Raw genomic sequence first — 22787 nt, 5'->3', positions numbered from 1 at the left:
GTAGATTCTTGCTCTCCACTTTGGACTGGAGGATGAAACCCTCCTGGTACCTGCTGAGGGGAAGGAACACACCAGGTACCTTTCAATGCATGCATCCCCTCCAACTTTTGAGATGGAGCATTGTCAGTTGAGAAAGGACATAAAGTGATTTGTTTGATGGATTTAGTCCAACACTGAATACTGGACCCTCAAGGTCCCTTTCAGTTTTATGGTCCACACACATTTATCACAGAACTCGGCATCAGTGAAAGGAATAGTTAATAAGAGTATAATGAACCACGTCCAGGATGTTTGACAGAGAAGACTGTTCTCAGTCACTAAATAAGCAATTTAAATTCTCTTTTCAAATTCAGTATGGGTTTTCAGGGTGGATTTGTCTCATCCAGCTGTAGCTGCCTAGAAGACCTGTGTTTGGTTTAAACTAGTTATTCTGGTTTAACGGTTGTCTGCAGATGGGAGGGAGAGAAGTTTGGATGGGTGATTCATCCGGTAGATGTAGATGTCCAGAAGAGGAGGTGAATCACTCTCTAGATGCACTTGTTGACTCTTTATTGACTCAAGAGGGAACTTTGAAAACTATGTTGACCATACAACTCTCTCTTGACTTGAACCTGAATCCTTGTTGACCTTGCAAATATGCTCCATTTAAGATGCAAAATTTATGTGCCTCATGTCAGCTCTGTCTCACTTTTATGGGAAATAAAAAGCAGTTAAATACAGTTTGGCCACTGTGAATAATTAGGTTGGATGAAAAATTTCTGATGATCATTTCTAGCACGTGGTATAACCAGGGCTTCCCCGTACCTCTGCTTTGCAGCAGAGCTGGATGCTGGACGGGAAGGGCCCTTGTGCCTGGCATCTTTAATGACTTCTCTTGAAAATACTAAGCATAGTCCTCTAAGTAATCTATAAAGAAAGCCAAGAGTGGCCTATTGAAGTGCAAAACCTAGCTATTTGAGCTTCAGCTGTTCAGTACAGAGTAGCACTGTATCCCAGGCTTAGGCTAAAATTCCCAATACATGTCCTCCCAAGTGAAAAAATAATGTGAGTTTACAACCACCATTACTATAATTTCAAGGACATATAAGCAATACACTGATTAACGGAGTTTAGTCAGCTGTTAGAGCCACCCCCCACTCGTCCTGGCAAGGTCCATATGAAGTTTTATTCCCTTGAATAGAGGGCTCATGTAAGAGTGATCCACAGCAGAAAAGTTGAATTAAACAAAGAAAACACAAAGCTTGCTTATTTTATTGAGTTATGTGGATATTTACCACTGCTTTGAACTGAGCAGGGTTGCAATAAGATCATAGCATTTTCCTTTCTTTAAGCTGGCTTGGTTTTTGCTTGCAAAATCATTGGATTTATAAAAAGAGCAATGCCCAACTGAAAATTTAATACTGCTTTGTTTTATTTGAGATGGTAACGTAAAGGGGCCAAGTCTCCTAAGTCTCGGGAGATCTTGATACAGGTATCTATGAATTTTTGTTTTCTCCTCAGCTTCTAAATGATTCTGATTTTTTCAATCAGATAAAACTGCACCAGATACACTGTACAATCTGCTTACAGCCTCCGCTACTCAGACCTCCAGACCAAACGAGTTTGTGCACGGAGAGTTTTAAAAGCACTTGCAGGATTTCAAAAGGCCCTTGTTAAACCTGGACCTAAAGAAGGCTGGAGCTGTGTCTGTGTTTTACTCCCTGGCAACTCCATTTCTACGTCTTTTTTGGTCTTGTGGCATTGTATAAAAATAATCTTCATAATCTTATCTGTGGTGACCTGGACCACGTGACAGGCTCTTTTCCTCTCAGCTTTCTGCTGAAAGAGAGGACTTCTCTGAGCAGCAAAACTCTGGTGATCAGTTGAAGAAAGTCAACAAGCAACAGAGATACCAGCACCTTCTTTTCCCCCTACACCTTCCTAGATGCTCAAGATGCTCCTGTTTCCCTCCATCACTTTCCAGGTTTCCACTGAGTTTTCACAGCACCTCCCCTCCTTTATTGGCACACACCTCTGTTGTTAACATCTAATGTTAATCATCTAAATTATAATGCTAATTATGGGGTTTTTTCCTCATAAACCCCTGCTTTTTCTGTGCCTAGATAACTTTCCTCTTTGCTGAGTCCCTTTGTTCTCACCCTCCCCATCTCTGCCTTGCTCTGCTTTGGGGCAGTTACTTGCAGAAGCAGCACTGTTTTTTCCTGGAATCGTTCAGCAAGCTGACCTATTTCACAAAGCTGACCTAACTACTTGCTCTCACAAGCGGTAACTGTTTTTTTCTGACCTTTAAAAGGTTTAAGTGCCGAGTTATGGGCCTTTCTCATGCAAACTGTGCTTGTCGCAATTAGCCACCTGGGGTCACCGTTCTTTCCAGTACCACAACCGACCGTACATTGCATGTTCTTGCTCGGATAAAAACTCACCATTTCTAATAAAATCTTAATGGCTATTATCCACCTACGCTGAGATTTGCTGCTTGAAAGCAAATAGCTGTGTGAAAGAGGGAGCACATCTCAGCTCACCTGCTGTAAAAAGAACTTTTTTCAGCAAAAGGAAGAATTCAGCTTGTTGAGAATCTCCGCCTGGAGTCCAAACTGCTGTCTTCTGCTCAGAGTTTACAATCATTAATTGATCGGCAGGATTCTGAATAGCTGAGAGAGGTAGATTGAGCTGAAGGACTGTAGAAAATATCTCCCATCTCTGTCCCCATCATGCAAATAGTTATGAAATTAAATAGCTCGACCGGGCAAGAAATAGAAAGAGATGTTGGGGAGTAAATCCTTGCATCTCCAAAGAACAGACCACATGTTTAGTAGGGGAAGGACAAATTGTGATAAACAGTCTGGGATTTCTTTCCGTGCAATGTAACAAATATGTTTTACCAACACAGATGGTTGCGGTTCTGCATATGCAGTTGCATATCTCCAGGTGTCTTGGGAAAAGGTGAAGAATTGGGGTCTATGACTTTCAGACAGATGTTTCAAGAGCAAATCTCTCTGAGTTCTTCAGTGGGCTTTGGCACAAGTGTTTCCTATTAAATATGGAAGATGATTTCGTACTAAAGCAAAGGCAGTAAATATCTGTGGAGCATGGAGCCGCCCCTGGGTAAGCAAACTTTCTACCCACAGCAGTTCCTCCAAAAGTCTTACTTGTTCTCTGTGCCTTGTTGTATTTGGGTTTGGGCAGTAATCTCCTGGCCAAAGCCTCGTTGCCAACAGACCCTCCAAGAGGACTTGTCATCTGCATCAGTGGAGCTGCTCAAAAGCTTTAATGAAAAGGGCAAATGGAGATTTATCAGGAGAGGGAGAGCAGGGGACATAGCATTTTTTTCCATCTGCTGCTCTCATGAGCACTGCCTAGAGTCTTGTTTGCACCTTTCCACATGCTGGGGGAGAAGATGCACATTTGTGCAATCTCCCATAGGTATGGCATCCTCATTCACTGCCCCAAAAAAGGTCTGGTTTGGGTCTCGCTCAAAAGAAGCTCCCTTGTGTCAGCTGCCTTTCACAGCACCATCACCCTTACGGGTGCGAGGACAGGAGAGTCTCTGATAGTGAGGAACAGAGATACTAACAGAGCATCCTCTGTGTCTGTGGCTACGACTGATGGATGCAGCCATAGTGGCATTTAAAAATGCATCACATCTACTTCTTAGCATGCATGTTAGAAAGACTTCATTCATTAAGGTTTTATAAGGGAGAAGTACATGTCCGGCATGTAATAAACATGATAAATTATCACAGATAATTTAAACCTGTTTTTCCATAGTCTGTCCCAACTAATTCTGTAGGTACTAACAGATAATAAATCCTGTGGAAATGGCTGTAGAAAAACTACATAAAGCGTGATACTTCCTTGATCATTTCCAGTTTCCCACTGACATTTGGAAGAACCAACTTCACTGAAGCATGGCAAGCCCAGACAATTTAGGAACAAAAGAAACCCTTTCCAAACCTGCCAGCCTCATCCTCATAGATTTTTTTTGATCAAACTGTCCACCCTTCAGAAGCTCAGCTGTCACTCAGAGAAACTGCAAACACGCATATATCAAAAACCAAATGGAGTGTGGCTTTATCATCAGCAGATTAAGACTTCCAAAAAGCCAAAACATTACCCCATGGGACCTTTTTGTAGGTAGAGCCCACAGAAGGCATCTGAGGTCTATTGTCATACACCAGACCACTATTCTACAGCAATGGTCCCTCTCCAATGCCTGTCCAGCCACAGATTTGGGCTCAAGTGGCTGCACAAACCTGTTTAAAATCTTGCCCCCTTGTACGGATCTCAGCTGTAGTGGAACAGCTCTGATGTGTCAAACCACTTCCTACACACGACGGCACGCTCCGCCACACTGATCATTTAAGTTTGATTTCCTGGATAAAAGCTACTAATACCTGAAGAGAGAGCAGCCTTTACTCTCTCTTGCGGAGCCAGCCAGCCAAACAACAATCTGCTGACCAAAGTGCAAAGTCCTTGCTGCGCACACAGGGTGATGCTCCCCAGCAGTCTAACCAGGCAGTAGAAGGCTCATTGGCTTGGTCGGCACCAGCTCATCGCTTCTGAGAAACTTCACTGTCCTCAGTGTTGTGGAGAAGAGATTTGAACAAGTCCCATGGAGCTCAAGTACCTTTTGATGTGGCTCTTGTTTGGATCCATCAAGCGGAACAAGCCAGGTAAAAGACTATTTCTGCCTTTTGGGGAGGGAAAATATGATTTGCTTTTTTGTGGTGGCTGCTGGAGGATGTTCGCAACATCCTGACTCCTTTCAGGTAAGAAAAGATGTTAAAAGCTTAAGGAATTTATTATTCTAAGGAAATGAGAGAAATGGGGTTTGTGCCCACAAACCATCAACTGCAGACAATCCAGAGAACTACAGGATATTTTTTGTCTGAGTAATGTATGTATCCTCCAACCCATCGCTGGCACAGTGGGCAGATCAAAGCAGCCTTGTACACCTTAGGTAGCTCTTTGAATTTGTTTTTTTTTCCATTTTGCATGTAACTTTAGGATATATAAAAATAGACACTGAAATGTCAGTACCTCTGTAGGTAAAATTGATAGCAAGGCTATTGGTTAAGAAGTGCCATCCAAATTTGTTATGGGTACTATAGATACCGAGTATTCTTTCAGCCACACCTCCCAACCAGCAGTGCCTATAAACTGTGAACGGAGGCAGCTAATTCATTCAGCATAATTTTACACATTTATAAATTGTTATACTGCTTATTTATTGTGACAAGTATGTGCATTGAGAAATGGTCTGGTGGTATATCAGCGTATTTGAATTTAAACTGCTTTGTTCAGAGGGGAAAAAAATAATCGTACATTCTCAGTGCTCCATAAATGTGAGACTTCCTTCTGTATCTGCTAATGATGTCCAGGTTGAGAGGTATGAGCAGATAGAGCCTAAGGCAGGGTCTCAGATGCAGTGGTACTGTAACTGCTAATGGATCATTTCTAGCAGGGCTGTGAATTTTACTTAGGCGCAGGGCATCTCAAGGGAAGACTGTATTGCTTACACCCTAACTCAGTAATACCGGATGTACCTTCACAAACATTTAACCCCCAGGGTGATTTTATTCTCATTGAAGTATTTTGCCAGTAAATGCTGTACCTTTTTCTTCACGGAGCATTTTCATTGCCAACTGAAGCGCCACTGCCCACGGCAAGCGTTTAAGTGCTGCGTGCAAGAGCATTGCTGCGAGAGGTTCAGCCAGAGATATGTAAATAGGATCTGCTTCTGGGATGAGTCAGGTCCTCTATATCGCACTTTCTGTATTACTGTGCCTGGGACACATTGTGAGATTTCTTGCTGCCAAGTCTCGTTTATCAGAAATCTTTCTGGTTTTTGGAAAAAATTGAGGGGTGTTAGAACAGTTGCATTTTATGCAATTTGATGTGATTTAGTTCTTTGATGAATGAATAAATGCATAGCATTGCATTCTTCGCTGTACCACTAAGCTCTTCTTTCCTCAGCTTCCTGTATTTATTTTCAATGTCTCTCCCAATGTTTAAACATAATATTTATATATATATTTTTAATATCTCCCTGCAAATAATACCCTAAGGTAGAAACACCACCTTTTACCAATTTAGGGGTTTTTATTGTACAGATGCCTGAAGTATTGTGGCTGTGAGACCTATTGTTTTTAATTCCTTAGGGGGATCAACAAGGAGACCTGGGAGCAGGCATAAGCAAAGAAAAAGGAAAGAGGCTAGGTCAAACTGGTCAAAAAACATCTATGTCTCAATACATGCAGTACTATTCATATTATTTTGCCTTTGTTTTTTCAGCTCGTCTCAGCACTGCGAGTTCAGTTTTGAAAATAGATCCTGCCATAGAGGTTGTTTGCAAGAGAGTTTCTGGAAAAATGCACTGTCAAGAATAAATATCATTAGGGGAAAAAGAAAATAAACCCCCCTTTGTTTTACAGAACAGTTTCACTGATAGATCTGATAGTGCTTTGAGAGGGCAATGTCCTTTGATATATATGTGGGGAAACTAAGGCATGGGATGATCATTAATTTAGTAAAAAATAAGCTACACTTTAGTGCTAAAAAGGATAAGAGAAACACTGATTTTCTTGTGAAGAGCATCACATTTATCTCATTTACTCTGCACAGCAGCAGTGCCTAGAAGCTGCAGGCATGGATGAGGCTTGAAGTATGCTAGTGAGGGTCAAATACAAGATAAAAGCTGGTTCGTGCTCCTAAGACCTTTCCATCTTGCTATTCATCTTACAGGAATACACTGAATACATTTGCAAGTTAAACCTGGAAAGGATTAAAACTCACAAAAGAAAGAATTTCATTCAACTGAATTTCATTCACACAAGATGGGTACCAGATCTCAGTCATTTAAATGAGAGGAATTTCTTTCCCATTATACTTGCATATTAGTGCTCGCTCCCATGGATTTGAAATGCAATGCAGAATAAATTAAAGTTGTCAAACACATACAAGTGTTTCTTGTAAGGTCAACCAGAGAGCAAATACCTTTATAAACCTTCCGGCTACAGTGGCCCCCAGCAGCAAAGTGCCCAACATACAGCTACAATCAAAAAAAAATTGTTAAAAAAATTGTTAAAAAATCTGTGATCCTTCTGAGGAAAAGCAGATGTTAGGGACAGAGATCCTGCAGTATCTGCTTCTGCCTTCAGATGGAGAAATCTTCTCCCCACCTCATCAGAGATGAGATGTTATGTCCTTCCCTTTTATCACAGCAAAAAATCCACTCTGTAGCTACTGCTAGAAAGCCACTACCTTTGATTTTCCTATTTCCTTCAGAGTGTTGCCATTTTGGTCTCCCTGCTTTATTCTTTGATGTTCAGCTTTGTCTCTCCTGTTTTTCCTGTTGCATTAATTGTATCTTTGAAGCACAGCTTTTGGATGTTTTCTACCCATGGTTTCCATCTCCTGACCCTGGTCCTGTGTCTTGGAACAATGTGGCTTTCTGAATCCTTACTCCATCTCCTCCAATGCTTCTCCAAAACTCACATTCCCAGAATCCTTCCATGACTTTCTTCACTTGACTCCCTGTTCCTCAGCCTTGCCATGGTAGCGGCGCTCTGTCGTCTGCTGCTTTTTCTTTATGTTTTCCATTTGTAAAGTGCAAACCCCCAGATAAAGAATATACAGCCCTCTTATTTGGAAAAATGTTTCATGCATTACAAGGTCAGAAAAATCATCAACACTAACAAATAATTTCCGTACAACTCTTGAGAGCTCCAGTGAAAAGCTCAATGACCACTTCCATGCTAAGGCCACAAGTCAAATGAGATGAGTCCTAAAGCCACATTTGAAATCAAAAGAGTCCCACCAGACCTTTTTTCATTGTTACCCAAGACTGGGACACATGGTTGTCATCCAGTTCAATTATTTTCAGGGAGGATATTCTCTACTTCCCTTCCAACCCAACGAAAGGCAAGGCTGAGAAAGTTTCAGCCAGAGAAAAGGATCTGAATTTCTACTGGTGTTTAAAAAGCCAATTTTCTTTCTCAGTAATGTGTTTTTGCCTTTAGATGAAAATACCGAAGAGGCGGGTGTTACTGAAGTCACTGAATACTGAAGATTTAAGCAAAAATGTCGCCAAACCTATTCAAAACCCAAATGCCACACACCAAAGCAAGGCTTTCACATACGATATTCTCAAAACTAGATACTGTGTTTTGCTACCATAGCATCTGCAGTGGTTGCCTTTAAAGAGTTTGAGCTCTGTGGCTTTACCACAGAACCAAGAAGGTTATAAACACCCAGAAACAACAGAATAAGAAAAACAGTTGTTCCCCATTCTCCACTTCATACATTTTCTACACAGTGCACTGTGCTTGCACTAGCTTTCCTCCCTCTCCCTGCCCTAGGAAACACTCTCCCTCTTTCCTAATGCTCCCTCTTCGAATTCCACATTTTCAGCCCAAGTCCCCAGCCCAGCCTCCCTGCCAGGGCAGGCGTGAGATTCATCTCGCCTAACTTCAGCCATGTGCAACCATCATCTCCATTGAGCTGGACATGTGAACCCCCTTCATAGCTAGGGGAGAGAAAGCAGCACTTTCAGGGCACAATTCATCTACCAGATTGCAGATAAGGGTGCAATGAGTCATGTCCTCTAAGTGTCTTTCTAGTGACTCGACAGGGAATTGAAATGTCTGCTTTTTGTCAGCTGGGGGGCACTCAGTCCATACCTTAAAACAGGAGTGAGTTGGTCATGAAGGGGGATAATTGTGTTTAGGAAGAGGGGAGACAGATACTCAGTCAAGAAACATCTGGGTCAGCAGAAGACACAACAATGTCTGCAGGCTGCTTTGCTGGGAACTCACAGCAAAGTGAGCTTTAAAATTGTATTAATGCCTTAACTACACCACCCTAATTATCAATGTGAGCATGTAAGAGCGTTCTTCCACCACTGTATCCGATTAAAAGAGAGAAGCACCTTTAAGCATTGGTTTGGAGACCTTGCATGAGGTGTCTGCTGTCCTCTAGAGAGGTCTACCCAGCTCCGCTTCTTACAGAAGGAGCTAAGAAGGCAGGTTCCTAAGGCTAAATTATGCTTAGCATGAGAAAGCTTAGTCCACTGTCAAACCAACTGTAGCCTTGCTGTATATGGAATTTTTTTTTGCATTAGATTCCACTGCCTAGTTTAATGGCAAACAGCTGGTTAGCATGATTAAGCCAAGAGATAAGAGAAGTGCATCTCTCTTGAGACCTAATTTTCTATGGTCCTACAAAGAATCAATGGACAGCTCCTACCGGTTCATATTCCAGTTTGTTTTACACTGTCTTTCCAACAGAGACATCTTCTAGTACAGCAAACTCAGCAGACATTGAGCTGCCTAGTCCTTAGAATAGGATATGCCTCTTCTCCACTGCTAGGAATATTAAAACCCATCTCCTGCCCCATAAGGCTGGTCTCCATCGTTGTTTGCATTAAATCTTGCTCCTGGTGATAGCATCTGCATTGTATTTCTGTCACTTAAATTGCAGACTCTTTACTACTCACATGACTTTGTAAGATAATGTCTGTGTAATCTACAGTATAGCTAATCAAAATCTCAAAGGCAAATTACCATAAACTTCAGGTCTGCATCCCAGCCCCACAGCTGGGATCTATTGCCAGCTTACAAATTCACATAGACAATAAATGACATTAATCAGAGTGGAAAGAAGCAGGCAGAGCTGTAGCTAGCTTGTTAATGGACCCTTTGGGAATAAGTTTTGAAGTTAGAAAAAGTTCATTACCATTTCAGTCCGGCTGCCGGTATCAGTTCCTTCTCTTCACCCGTATCAGTTTCATCTTCAAGAGACATGCTCTATTTAGAGAGCACATAGTTTCAGACAGCACATGAACACCCAGGGCTGAATTAGCTTTTCAGGCACATCTGGAGAAATGTCTTCATTTTGGCATGGTTTGATTTCTTGGTATCTCTGGGGGGAGGCTCTCTTCATCTCTGAACGGGGCAAGTGTGAAGTGCCTGGTTTCTTCCACTGCTTCTACCCAGATCTTCAGAACAGCCAGTTTCCTACGGATCCCGTCTTACTGCCTTTGTATTTAGGGGAAAATTCTCCTATTTTTGCACCTTGCCGTTTTAACTTGACATCAGAATAATGTCAGCACTGGTGACACACAACCACATGATAGAGGAAATTCTGAGTTTAGGTTATTGTGGCATGACTCACTGACTGTGTTTATCTAATACTAAAAATACCTGGTATAAATATTCCCCATTCACTTCTGGACAAAAGGTGTGTTCTGATGCCTTGTCTAACACTGCTCTTCCAACTCAGACATGGAAGAGAAATAGGCAGGAGAGCTTCATAAATCCTAATACTGCCAGCACACCTACCATGAGCAGTTTTGTGTTGGGTCAGTAACGTATTTGAACAGGAAGCCTCAGGGAAGAAACCCAAACACTGAAAGAACTGATGGTGATTTAGCTAGTGGGCTTCTTTCCACTAAGCCTAAACAATGATGCTAGATGCTGAGGGTAACCAAAGGCAGTTAAGCTTTATTTAGCACATGGCAATGAACTCACAAAAGACGGCATGGCAGGGTATTCTGCCTGGCATCAGCCTCCAATAACTTGTATGTGATATCTGACAGCTTATGAGGAGGTCCCAGATGCCCTAAGACACCTCAAATGGCATCAGGCACCGTTACTTAAGGAGAAATAGCAGGAATCCCACCTATCTTGTGGCTCAGATGACAAGGACTGGCCTGCAGGTCTCAGAAAACTTATCAAACTTAATTTTGGGAGCACACCAGAAGAAGCAATAGCTACTTTTAATTTTTAAGGTTCACAGATGTCTATCATTTGAAATCACTAGTCTCCTGCTAATTCCAAGGGCACGTCTCCATCCACTATATGGTAATATCTGAAACCAGTTCCAAAAATTCCAGAAATGCTGTAGGCACCAAAAATCCACTAATATGGGGAGAAATGCGGATTCCCAGCTGCCTTAGGAGAGCTGCAGATTCTAGAAATTCTGCAACTGATAGCAGTGCTAAATCCCATGAATGTAATTACGGCAGCCTTTCTGTTTGCCCTGTTTCAATACATCATGTTAGTACCTCTAAGTGCAAAGAAATGGAGTCACAGGGCACTTTTGGAGTGTAGGAAATGAGAATGGTAGGTGGGGGCTGATGTAGCTTGTGAAAGGGAGGGCAGAGGACATCGGGACTGAAAGAGAAGGAAATAGGGACTCACAGCACCACGTCAAGGGGATGTATAATTGGAGGATGTGGGAAGGGAAAAGGAAGAGGCAAACAAAACCCCAAGAGGAGATTTGAAGGTGATGTGAGGGCCGTCTTTTAAACCAATACTAGCAGAAATGTAGCCCTGGAGTAGCTGTGGAGGGATGCAGTATCCAGAGGAGAGCTGGGCTGTGCAAAAGTGGGCCATCAGAGGCTACAAGGCAGGTTACGCCTAGGTGTGCTGGCCTTTTATAAGATTTATATTTTCCTGTCACACCAACTCAAATGAATTGACAGACTAATTCCCAACCAGATGCAAAACAGCAAAAAAAAGCAAAGTTAATCTCCCCTAAAAATGTAAAAAGTGATAAATTAATCAAGCAGTAAATCTACACTGCCATTCCCTAGTTTCCTGGCTTCTTCCCATCCCTTGGCTCTTTCATCACCCACACAGCAGGGATGTTGATTTTTTAGGGGCAAACCATGCAGTTTCCTTGGGCACAAAGTCTGAATGAAGTTCTAGGGATGATTCACTCCAGAGGTCATTCTGTGTAGGCAATATGATCCAGACCTCACCAAGTCTGCTTCCTCTCTGCACAATCTTCCCACACTATCGTGAGGGGTCCAGTGCCATGAAAGACCCTTGCAGACCTATATGCCACCACCTATGGCCTCTGCAACTTTGCGGGATACTTATTCTTCCATGATGGGAGTTTAAATACAGCAATCAGCCTGAACCTATGATGCTGCTAAATGTCAAAGCACTGGGAGCTCTTCCGGGTTTGATGGCCAAACTATAGCTTCCATTCTCAGAGAGACTTCACTGAGTGTGTAGTCATTTTATCATGAGTTATTATCACATCTACTGCCACAATGCCTGGAGTCCTGGCTGATAGCTAGGAGTCATTAGACATGGTACAAATAGCTGACAAACAGAGGAAATTTAGGATCCCAGTGTAAGGCAAGAAAGTACAGAAGTAATACTGATCAGCATGTTGGATGCCTACCTGTTCTTGAAAGATAGGTAAAAGACCACTTAAAGAAAAGCACCTGTGAAGCTATATAAGGTACTTAGAAACAATGAAGAGGAATAATGGCAATGGATGTCTTGAAATGTCCATATTTGTGCATGGCTCCTCCCAGTGTGAGTACTGGTACAACAATAAACCCCAAAGCTGATGACTTTGATATCAAACATGTTGGTGAGAAGGTCTAACATGGGAAGAGAAGCCAATGTTTTGAAAGGTCATGATGGTCGATAAGGAGAAGGTTCTTGAAAATGGGAGCGAAATATTTGACATGACAGTGAAGCAGTTAGAAGTCAACAGAGGGAAGCAAACAGAAGGTCACAATGAGACCTACGAAATTCATCTTTCCAAGTGCTTTCTGAATCAGACAGGAATATGGTTGCAAAGGCCAAAGAAGTAAATACTGCAGTGGTTTAGATGTGAGAAGACAAGAATTTGAGTGATGTGGATGAAATGAAAAGGCTGGATCCTAGGAGTGTTGCATGAGATGGCTTCACGAAGGGCAAGTCCTGCCTGACTAAACTAGTGGCTTTCTAGGAAGGAGTGACTGCATCAGTGGACAAGGGAAAAGCAACAGATGTCATCTACTTGGATTTCTGTAAAGCCTTTGACACAGTCCCCCACAACATCCTTCTCTAGAAATTGGGGAGATATGGATTGGATGGGTGGACTATTTGGTGGATGAGGAATTGGCTGGATGGTCACATCCAGAGGGTCGTGGTCAATGGCTCAATGTCCAAATGCAGACCGGTGACAAGTGGAGTCCCTCAGGGGTCTGCACTGGGACCAGTGCTGTTTAATATCTTCATCAATGACATACACAGTGGGATCGAGTGCACCCTCAGCAAGTTTGCAGATGACACCAAGCTGAGTGGTGCGGTTGACACACCAGGAGGATGAGATGTCATCCAGAGGGACCTGGACAAACTGGAGAGGTGGGCCTGTGTGAACCTCATGAGGTTCAACAAGGCCAAGTGCAAGGTCCTGCACCTGGGACGGGGCAACCCCCAATATCAATACAGGCTGGGGGATGAAGGGATTGAGAGCAGCCCTGCGGAGAAGGACTTGGGGGTACTGGTGGATGAAAAGCTGGACATGAGCCAACAATGTGCCCTTGCAGCCCAGAAAGCCAACTGTATCCTGGGCTGCATCAGAAGAAGCGTGGCCAGCAGGTCGAGGGAGGTGATTCTACTGCTCTACTCTGCTCTGGTAAGACCTCACCTGGAGCCCTGCGTCCAGCGCTGGGGCCCTCAGCACAAGAAGGACACGGACCTGTTGGAGTGGGTCCAGAAGAGAGCCACAAAAATGGTCAGAGGGATGGAGCACCTCTCCTATGAGGCCAGGCTGAGAGAGTTGGGATTGTTCAGCCTGGAGAAGAGAAGGCTGTGAGGAGACCTTATTGTGGCCTTTCAGTACTTAAAGGGGGCCTATAGGAAAGATCATAGAATCATAGAATCGTTTAGGTTGGAAAAGACCTTTAAGATCATCCAGTCCAACCAGTAACCTAACACTACCAAGTCCACTACTAAACCAGTTAAGGGTAGAGTAATAATTTCATGTTTCCTGGCTTGGTGGCTAGATTATTTTTTAATGACAGTAGAAACGAGGAATCATTAAGGTTGGAAAGGATCTCCAAGATCATCAGTCCAACCATCAACCCAACACCACCATGCCCACTAAACCATGTCCCAAAGTGCCACGTTTACATGTTTTTTGAACACCTCCACGGATGGTGACTCCACCACCTCTCTGGGCAGCCTGTTCCAGTACTTGACCACTCTTTCAGTAAAGAAATTTTTCCTAATATCCAACCTAAACCTCCCCTGGTACAACTTGAGGCTGTTTCCTCTTGTCCTATCACTTGTTACTTGGGAGAAGAGACCAACACCCACCTCACTACAACCTCCTTTCAGGTAGCTGTAGAGAGCGATAAGGTCTCCCCTCAGCCTCCTTTTCTCCAGGCTAAACAACCCCAGTTCCCTCAGATGCTCCTCATCAGCCCTGTGCTCCAGACCCTTCACCAGCTTCATTGCCCTTCTCTGGACACGCTCCAGCACCTCGATGTCTTTCTTGTAGTGAGGAGCCCAAAACTGGACACAGTATTCCAGGTATGGCCTCCCCAGTGCTGAGTACAGGGGGACAATCACCTCCCTGCTCCTGCTGGCCACACTATTCCTGACACAAGCCAGGATGCTGTTGGCCTTCTTGGCCACCTGGGCACACTGCTGGCTCATGTTCAGCCGGCTGTCTACCAACACCCCCAGGGCCCTTTTCGGCCAGGCAGCTTTCCAGCCACTCTTCCCCAAGCCTGTAGCGTTGCATAGGGTTGTTGTGACCCAAGTGGGGACAATCTTTTTAGCAAGACCTATTGTGACAGGACAAGGAGTAATGGTTTTAAACTAAAGGAGGGTAGATTTAGATTGGATATAAGGAAGAAATTTTTTACAATGAGGGTGGTGAAACACTGGAACAGGTTGCCCAGAGAGGTAGTGGAGGCCCCATCCCTAGAAACATACAAGGTCAGGTTGGATGGAGCTCTGAGCACCCTGATCTGGTTAAAGCTGTCCCTGTTCACTGCAGGGGGGTTGGCTAGATGACCTCTAAAGGTCCCTTCCAACCCAAAGCATTCTATGATTCTAGGATTCTGTGATCCAGCTGCAATGTGGATGAGTTGATCCAAGAGTGCCAGCCTGATGGGTGTTGCTCACTGTCACCTGTGTGCACCATTTCTGCACAATCCTTATCTAATGCGTGCAAGTTCAGAAGAACCCTAACTTCATTTGATCATCAATTAAAACAATGGTTGCCCTTTATGATGAGTAGGATAAATACTGTGGGTTTTCTTAAGAAGAGACTAAAGAGTTGTAGGTTTGAGTGCCTCGTGCTGAGATTCAGATCTGCAGTCTTCTTCAAAGAGGCTTTTGAAGTCTTGAGGGAAACATGCTTTTAGCTTTCAGGGAAAGTGAGAGTACGTGATCTCAACTTGCTGCTAATCTGATAACTCTTTAATTTTAATCACCCTGACAGTCTGTGGTAAACCATGTGGTTAACTATTTCGGGTACAGTCGCTTCTCTTTAAGCCACAGTCTGATGTAGTTTACAAGGCAAATCTTTTGATAACACAAAGATACAAGGAAATTAAAATATCCCTTACACAGCTTAGCTGTTTAGCTGCTCACAATACTTTTCATTGTTGCCTTCTTCAAACTTTGTGTCTTTTACTAAGTGGCAAGATAATGAAAAGTAAAAAAGGCAGAAAGTACCAAAGCGAGAAAACAATGGGTAGCTCTGAAAGAAAAGGGCATTGCAGGACTGGGTCTGGGAGTCGCTGATTCGTTTGCTGTCAGCAAAGCATGGCTTTGTTTCAAGAAGGCGGCACTTTGGGAGTCAAGGACAGACACCAAATTATGAACAACTATCAAGGATTCAAGGCACTTTCACAGTCATTCTTGCTGATTGCTAAGGCTGCATTAATTATGCAAAACATTGACACTGTCCTGCATGACATCCTTGTCTTTAAATCAGAGAGACACAGACTTGACAGATGTACCACTCTGTGCATAAGGAATTGGCTGGATGGTTGCGCTCAAAGACTTGCGGTCAATGGCTCAATGTTCAAGTGGAGACAGGTGGTGAGTGGCGTTCCTCAGGGGTCAGTATGGGGACCGGCACTGTTTAATATCTTTGTCAGCAACATGGACAGTGGGATTGAGTGCACCCTCAGCAAGTTTGCCAACGACACCAAGCTGTGTGGTGCAGCTGACATGCTGGAGGGAAGGGATGCCATCCAGAGGGACCTTGACAGGCTTGAGAGGTGGGCCCATGCGAACATCCTGAAGTTCAACAAAGCTAAGTGCAAGGTCCTGCACCTGGGTCAGGGCAATCCTAAGCACAAATACAGGCTCAGCGGAGAGTGGATTGAGAGCGCCCCTGAGGAGAAGGACTTGGGGGTGTTGGTTGATGAGAAGCTCAATATGACTCGGCAATGTGAGCTTGCAGCCAAGAAAACCAACTGTATCCTGGGCTGCCTCCAAAGAAGCATAACCAGCAGGTTGAGGGAGATGATTCTGCCCCTCTACTCCACTCTTGTGAGACCCCACCTGGAGTACTGCATTCAGCTCTGGAGGCCCCAGCCTAAGAAGGACATGGACTTGTTGGAGCGAGTCCAGAGGAGGGCCATGAAGATGATTAGAGGGCTGGAGCACCTCTCCTGTGAAGACAGGCTAAGTCGGGGTTGTTCCACCTGGAGAAGAGAAGGCTCTGGGGAGACCTTATAGCAGCCTTCCAGTACCTGAAGGGGGCCTACAGGAAAGCTGGAGAGGGACTTTTTACAAGTGCATGTAGTGATAGGACAAGGGGTAATGGCTTTAAACTGAAAGATGGTAGATTGAGATTAGATATAAGAAAGAAATTCTTCACTATGAGGGTGGTGAGGCACCGGAACAGGTTGCCCAGAGGAGTTGTGGATGCCCCATCCCTGGAAGCGTTCAAGGCCAGGTTGGACGGGGCTTTGAGCAACCTGGTCTGGTGGAAGGTGTCCTTGCCCATGGCTGGGGGGTTGGAACGAGATGATCTTTAAGGTCCCTTCCAACCCAAACCATTCTTTGATTCTATGATTTTGTGATTATGGCTGCAGAAAATGTGAAGACACAATGGCTAAGAAATTGTACTCATAATCACTGTTACTATTATGCATAAGCGTAAAGGGCCACATGCACCCAAAGATCCCAAATGCCAGCCCTGACGCAACCAGCCCAGTTTCTGTTTGAATTTCTCAGCCTTTAGGCCTTAAATAATCATTAAGTAGTGCCTTTATCAAGTTCTGGGTCTCCAGCTCAGTTTCAGTGGGCTTTTCAAGTGCACTGAAATGATCTAACTTAATTCATTCCAACTGATTGAGAAGTATATTTAGATGTGATTTGCTGATGACGCAGCACTTCATGCCCTTGTTTTGGGACAAGTTATATTTAGGTTTGCAAACTTATTTCACAGTTAGTTGCTCGATGATGTGCTCAGACAGAACTGAGAGTCTACTCCCCTTTCCAATGTTTGCTTATAGATGATTGCAACTTTTAATGACTTAGTTTTGCTTATTATGCCTCACTGATGCAGGCAGAAGCTCTATGATATGATTGTGTACAGCTTCATTAAGAAAATGGTGGTAGCATTTCATGTTGCCCATCTGCGGGGTGCAGAAAGAAAGGGCTCAACCGCCTGCTTCAGGCAGCAGAGGCAGGAGGAGGCAGATAGGCCTGATGCCTCCCACCACCACCCCCAGCTTCTGCAGAACATCCTTGCTCCAGCATCCTTTCTCCTGTAGAAGAAACACAAGAGAGTCGAATCAGCTCCTCCTAACTAAAAAAGTGTAGACAAATGCAGGCTTCACATCACTTGGTGGAGACACTCCCAAGGGATTTTTCTGAATCCTGAACAAATCTATACTTATAAAATCAATGTCAACAACTAACTCCAATGTGAAGGCGGCTTTGGAAGGCAGGATTGTTCTAAAATTAAAATAAAAAATGTTCACTTAAAATAACTAATAGTTTTGCCAGACACTCAGAGCCTCTCCTTGGCTTAGAGATAATCAAAGAAACAAGCTTTGCCACCCTCATGTTCCCTTTGTGACATCCACTTTTGTCCCTGAGCTGTGATTTTAACCCTGTGGCTGGGAGCAGAATTAGGCTTACTTCACTGAGTTCTGGGCATGGTCTGGTATTGATAAGACAGAAAAATGTGTGAAGTCCTCAGTGAATAAAGTAGATGAACAGGCTGTCCTGATTCTCAGGCTTTCTGTTTGCAGAAAGATGCCCACCTCTTCCAAGGACCGAATTTGCTGATGTTACTGCTGAAACATATGTACTGGGGACCAAACTGTATTATGAATGTGACAGTGGCTATGCGAGAAGAAGTGGCCAGTACACAGGAATTCGGTGTAAGATTATAGAACAGGTTGCTTTTTGGGACTACAAGGAATTTGAATGCATTGGTAAGTGATTACCATCCTTTTTCTACACTTGTAGAGGTGTTTTTCCAATGAGTTAGTCAATATAAGACACATTTGGCCATTGCTCTAACAAATGATCTTTTGTGCTTATCTTTGCAAATTAGAACTTGCAACAATTCTATCCTGCCTCTAAAAGTTTGGGTGCTCTGGCTTTACTCTCGTCCTGCTGTAATTCAGCAGATATAACTTCTCCCACAGATAAGAAAATTTTGTTGTCAACGGCTCCCACGATAGAGTTAGATTTTACACAGAAGCCAGAAAGAAAAACACAGAGCCCTGCACCCCAGAAGCGAGAAAACCTTTCAGAGTTTTACCAGAAAGGTAAGTAAGAGCCCATTCATTATTGTAACACTTCTCCCACTGATTTCCATGGAAGCAGTGTAAGAATGATGAGTAATTTTTAATTATTTTGACAGACAGACAGAAAGAAACAATCGCTATAATATCTTGGCTGAACAAGTGATACGGTGTAAGCGAATGAGTACTTTATATCCTAACAAAGAATTAGGAAGTCTTGGTATATGCTGCTTGTCTATACTTTGTAAGAATGCAAATCATGTTGTTTCAAGAACAAAAGCAGTAGGTAAAATCCACCTGCTTTAACTGTGTGCTGCCTTGTGATCCCACAGATTTTTGTGGTCCTCCCAAGACTATTCAACACGCCTCTTTAAGCCTGAACGGACAGTATTACTTGGGACAAGTATTACATTTCAAATGTCAGAGCAGTTACGATAAGCGACACCCCATCTCTGGCACCCGCAGGTGTGAGAAGGTGAATGGCAAAATCATCTGGACCCACCTTGACATGCGATGCACCAATGACAGCAGCTACAGTGACAACTGGTTGCCACTGACTATTGAGTCAGGTAAGATGGCTGCTTTGGCGTCACATTGGTGTCATGACCTGTTCATGCAGGGTCCAGACCCCCCAGCTCAGCAAATCAATCCTAGGGAACAACCTGCTTGGGGTTTGGGATGGAGAGATCAGCGACCTCAGGGCTCTGACACTGATGGAGATGCCATCTCTGACTGATGGAGATGATATCTCTGGGGAGGACACAGCCACATCCTACTTTGTCTTGGGTGTCCTTTCATACTAACTGCAAAATTGCAGGAATTTGTGAGCAGATAGAGCCACACTGTCATATACTGGGAAGAAGATAGTAGAATAAGCCTTTCTCTTTTCTCCTTCCTCCTGGCAGCTATAAGTCATCTGTTGTCACTTCACAGTAAGGTACTCCAAAAGGTATATCTAAGCATCCCTTATGATTACTCAGGGTTTCAGGATCCAGAGTTTAGCTAGTCTATAGCTAAAAATGAATGATGTGGCTTGGTTCTTAATTTAACAGCCAGGATGCTGTTTTGAACAAAGAGACAGCAAAAAGCCCACCAGTATTGCACTGTAGTCCTTATGGACCCAGATTCAGCAGGACGTGCACAACTGTGGTCTGGCAGCTTGGGTTTTACTGCTCAGGGAGCCAGCAGGGCTCTCAAGTGAGGCTGCAAAATCTCTGTTTCTTGCTTTTATGCCCTTAGATGGGTTAATGCCAAAAAAAAAGGACCTTCATAGCCTCTATGCCACCCAAATTACCTACTTTTTCTGATGGCATCTCTCCTAACTCTACAACGAATGAGTTCAATATGCAGAGAGAAAAGAGAGCCCCTTTCCCAAGCATCTGTGATAGCACTGAAGGTCTTGGGCCCTCGCTGGGTGGCAGGCAGAGCTATTGTAGGTAGAAGAACCTAGATGTCCACCACCTCCACGGTCCTCAGGCTTTCATTACCTTCCCAACCTCCTCTGAGGTAGGGGAGTGCCATAGGTTGAATTTTATAGAGGTGGGAGCCAATGCAAGGTCAACACAAGAGGACTTTTCCTACCAACAGAGAGTGGAAAAAAATGGTTTTCACCAGCGATTGGGCCTTTAAGGGGAAATTCATCTTGCAAAACTGTAGACGTCTACTTCATAGACGCCCACATCTGAGCTGGACTGCCTTTATAACTGCCAGAGGGGAAAAGGTGTTGATGATGTCCTATTTCACAAGCCTACTTTAGTGTGAGATTGCACCCTTTAAAGGTTTGTTTCTCCCCAGTGACTATAGCAGAGCCAGATGACTATCTCAGAGGCCACATCTATGTAGCGGTAGGTGAGACGAATGCCGTCCCTTGTGACCCATACCAGGCCATGTGGTAGAGCAGGATGGTTTGGGCAGGCCCTTTTGCCTGCAGAGCAACCTCTCAGGTGACACTTTGCCATCGTTGCCTCTCGTTGATGCTCTGACTGTAAGGACGAATCACCTTACTCACAGGACACACTATTTCAGCATTAACCCAGGACTTTCTTCCCTTCTTCATCGATCTGTCTGTTTCCCTGTGGTACCCAGTTCAGAGTGTTCCAGGTACAGCAGTCACAATTTGTCGTTTGGTCTTTCCACCTCTTTCAGGGCAGTCATTTTTTTGCCATTGATAATTTCACTTGGTACCATCAGGATGAAGGAATGTCTTCCTGTGATGAAAATAACCCGTCAACATACGAGTCCTAGAAAATGATATGACCTATTGAATAGTCAGAGATTACAAATATTTGAAATTTTAAAATGTGGATTATGAAAAACTTGAGACTGGATGATGAAATAGGCCATCTTGGCCTTTAATTCAACAGAACAATAATTCCAATTTCCTGCAAAAGTACACTCAAACCTGAGCAAGGTCAGGTCTTTGTAATTAGTGCACCAAATATTTATTCCCCCCAAAGTGTTGCCTTTCTCTTTTTTATGATGTGATGTCTTCAGTGGGTCTGGGTAAGGAATATCCTCCCCTTTTTCAGTTCTTGCCCCAGCATTTAGCACAAAGAGATTTATCAAGACACCACTCTTACAGGACCTCTTGTTAAAAGCCTGCCCATATCTCATAGTGGCTCAAGTTCAGAGCTTCCTTTTCAGGATAAGGGAGAAATTAAATTAACTTCTTGCACCAGGGAAGTTTTCAGTTAAATTTCTGGGGAAAAAGAGGTCCTGTTTGAGGCCATGTTTCCAAATCCTAGCTTGGCACCTTGAAAGCCATCCTTCCCAGTCTCATATGAAATAAAGACCTTAGCTGGATCCCATTGCCTGAAAGATACAGTTCACTTCATGCCCACCGTTACCAGGTATCAGATCAGCACATATGTTGATAACCAGGCTGGAAACATCTATTGATGGCCAAGAAACAAACGTGGCGATTAATGTCTGCTGTGCGGAGGGATAGCCGTCAGACCTAGCCTGACTCTGTCCTCATCACTGCTTTGATGCTCATCAGCAGAAGAGCAAATGGATCAAAAAGTCAAGAATTTCTCTCTCTTTGTAGGTTCGACTCACCCATCCTTTTCCTCATCTGTGATACTGCCAGTGACAGGTATGCCATTTTGTTAACTGGGCTCAGACCTCACCCCATCCCCCAGAGCAGTTACTTTGCCTTTCAATTTGCTGTTCTACTGAAGAGATCCCTCTCTGTTATAAGAGCTAATAAATATACTGCAAGACACATCTATGTCCGTGTATTGGGTGAGAAGTCAGTAAAGAAAGTGTAAATAGAGACTGTTTAAGCACTTCAGCTTTTTATAGAGAGGTTTTCAAAGACTGATAAGGGATGTAAAAGAAAATAGATCAACCAAAAGTCTAGTTTTTAAGTGAAGCAATTTTCAGTTTCTTTCTCTGAGACTTTCTGTGAATTCAATGAATAACTTCAACTGGAAAAAACAGGAAAAATGTAAATATTTAAATGATGTCTTTCTTCCACATTTTCAAAGGAGTAAAAAAAGGATGGGCAAATAAAATATTTTCTCACAGCTAAACTGGTGCATTTAGATCAGTCTAAAGAGATTTTCTTCTCCCCCTTCCTCATCTTCCATTCAACAATTAGCTGCTAAAATAGAAATTGCCTTTTACTGTGCATGTGCTCAAGACTTTGTACAAGGGCTCTTGATTCCAGCTGCAGTCTGCTGACAACTGTAGCACACATTATAATAAGGAGGAATAATGGAGTGAGATAAAGGAAGAGAAGGAGAAGTATTGCAAACTATGCCAGTAGTCCCTGGCTATTTGGCCATGGTTGCTCGCTAGCTGCCGAGGTCCTCTCTGGCTGGGTCCTGTTTGCCCCAGGGAGCAAAGCAGTGGGGCAATATGGAAGAACTGTTGCCTCTGGGCATAGAGGCAAGATGAGCCCCTATCCCAGGTCTTGCCTGTTTCTCCCAGTTGGAGTAATTGCAATAATTACAGATAAAACCAGGTACTAACTGTGATGATTTTCTGTTTTAACAGCTATCTTTTTTGTTCTACTTATCGTTCCTGCTGTCTTTGTGTGACTCACCAAGCAGAGAATACGGTAAGTGGGACGGAACCAGGAAAACATGAAATAAAAAAAAAATCCCTAGCAGTGGAAGAGCTACCAACCAGGTCAGCCATCTCACTATTGCACTGCTTAGTTTTCTGAATACCTTCTTTGGTATTAAATAAATGACCCTGGATTTTGGGTTGTCTGGTTCAGCTGTTAAATACTGGCACAAGAAAAGGAGGAATCAGCTTTTGA

General features: G+C 43.5%; 1 protein-coding gene across 1 annotated transcript; it reads left to right on the top strand.

Moving 5' to 3' along the window:
• Positions 1–4603: 4603 nt before the first annotated feature.
• IL15RA (interleukin 15 receptor subunit alpha) lies at positions 4604–22563 on the top strand (the record flags this gene model as incomplete). The annotated part of the gene is made up of 6 exons (XM_075727723.1): positions 4604–4673; positions 18020–18205; positions 18422–18544; positions 18853–19089; positions 21567–21614; positions 22520–22563. Coding segments are annotated over 6 exons (708 nt in total), but the record flags the coding sequence as incomplete, so codon positions are not given.
• Between the last annotated feature and the right edge of the window lie 224 nt (positions 22564–22787).

This window comes from Pelecanus crispus, chromosome 1 (genome assembly GCF_030463565.1).
Source record: "Pelecanus crispus isolate bPelCri1 chromosome 1, bPelCri1.pri, whole genome shotgun sequence".
Lineage (NCBI taxonomy): Eukaryota > Metazoa > Chordata > Aves > Pelecaniformes > Pelecanidae > Pelecanus > Pelecanus crispus.
Note: the sequence above shows the minus strand (reverse complement) of the source record. Positions and strands in the feature narration are given on the sequence as shown.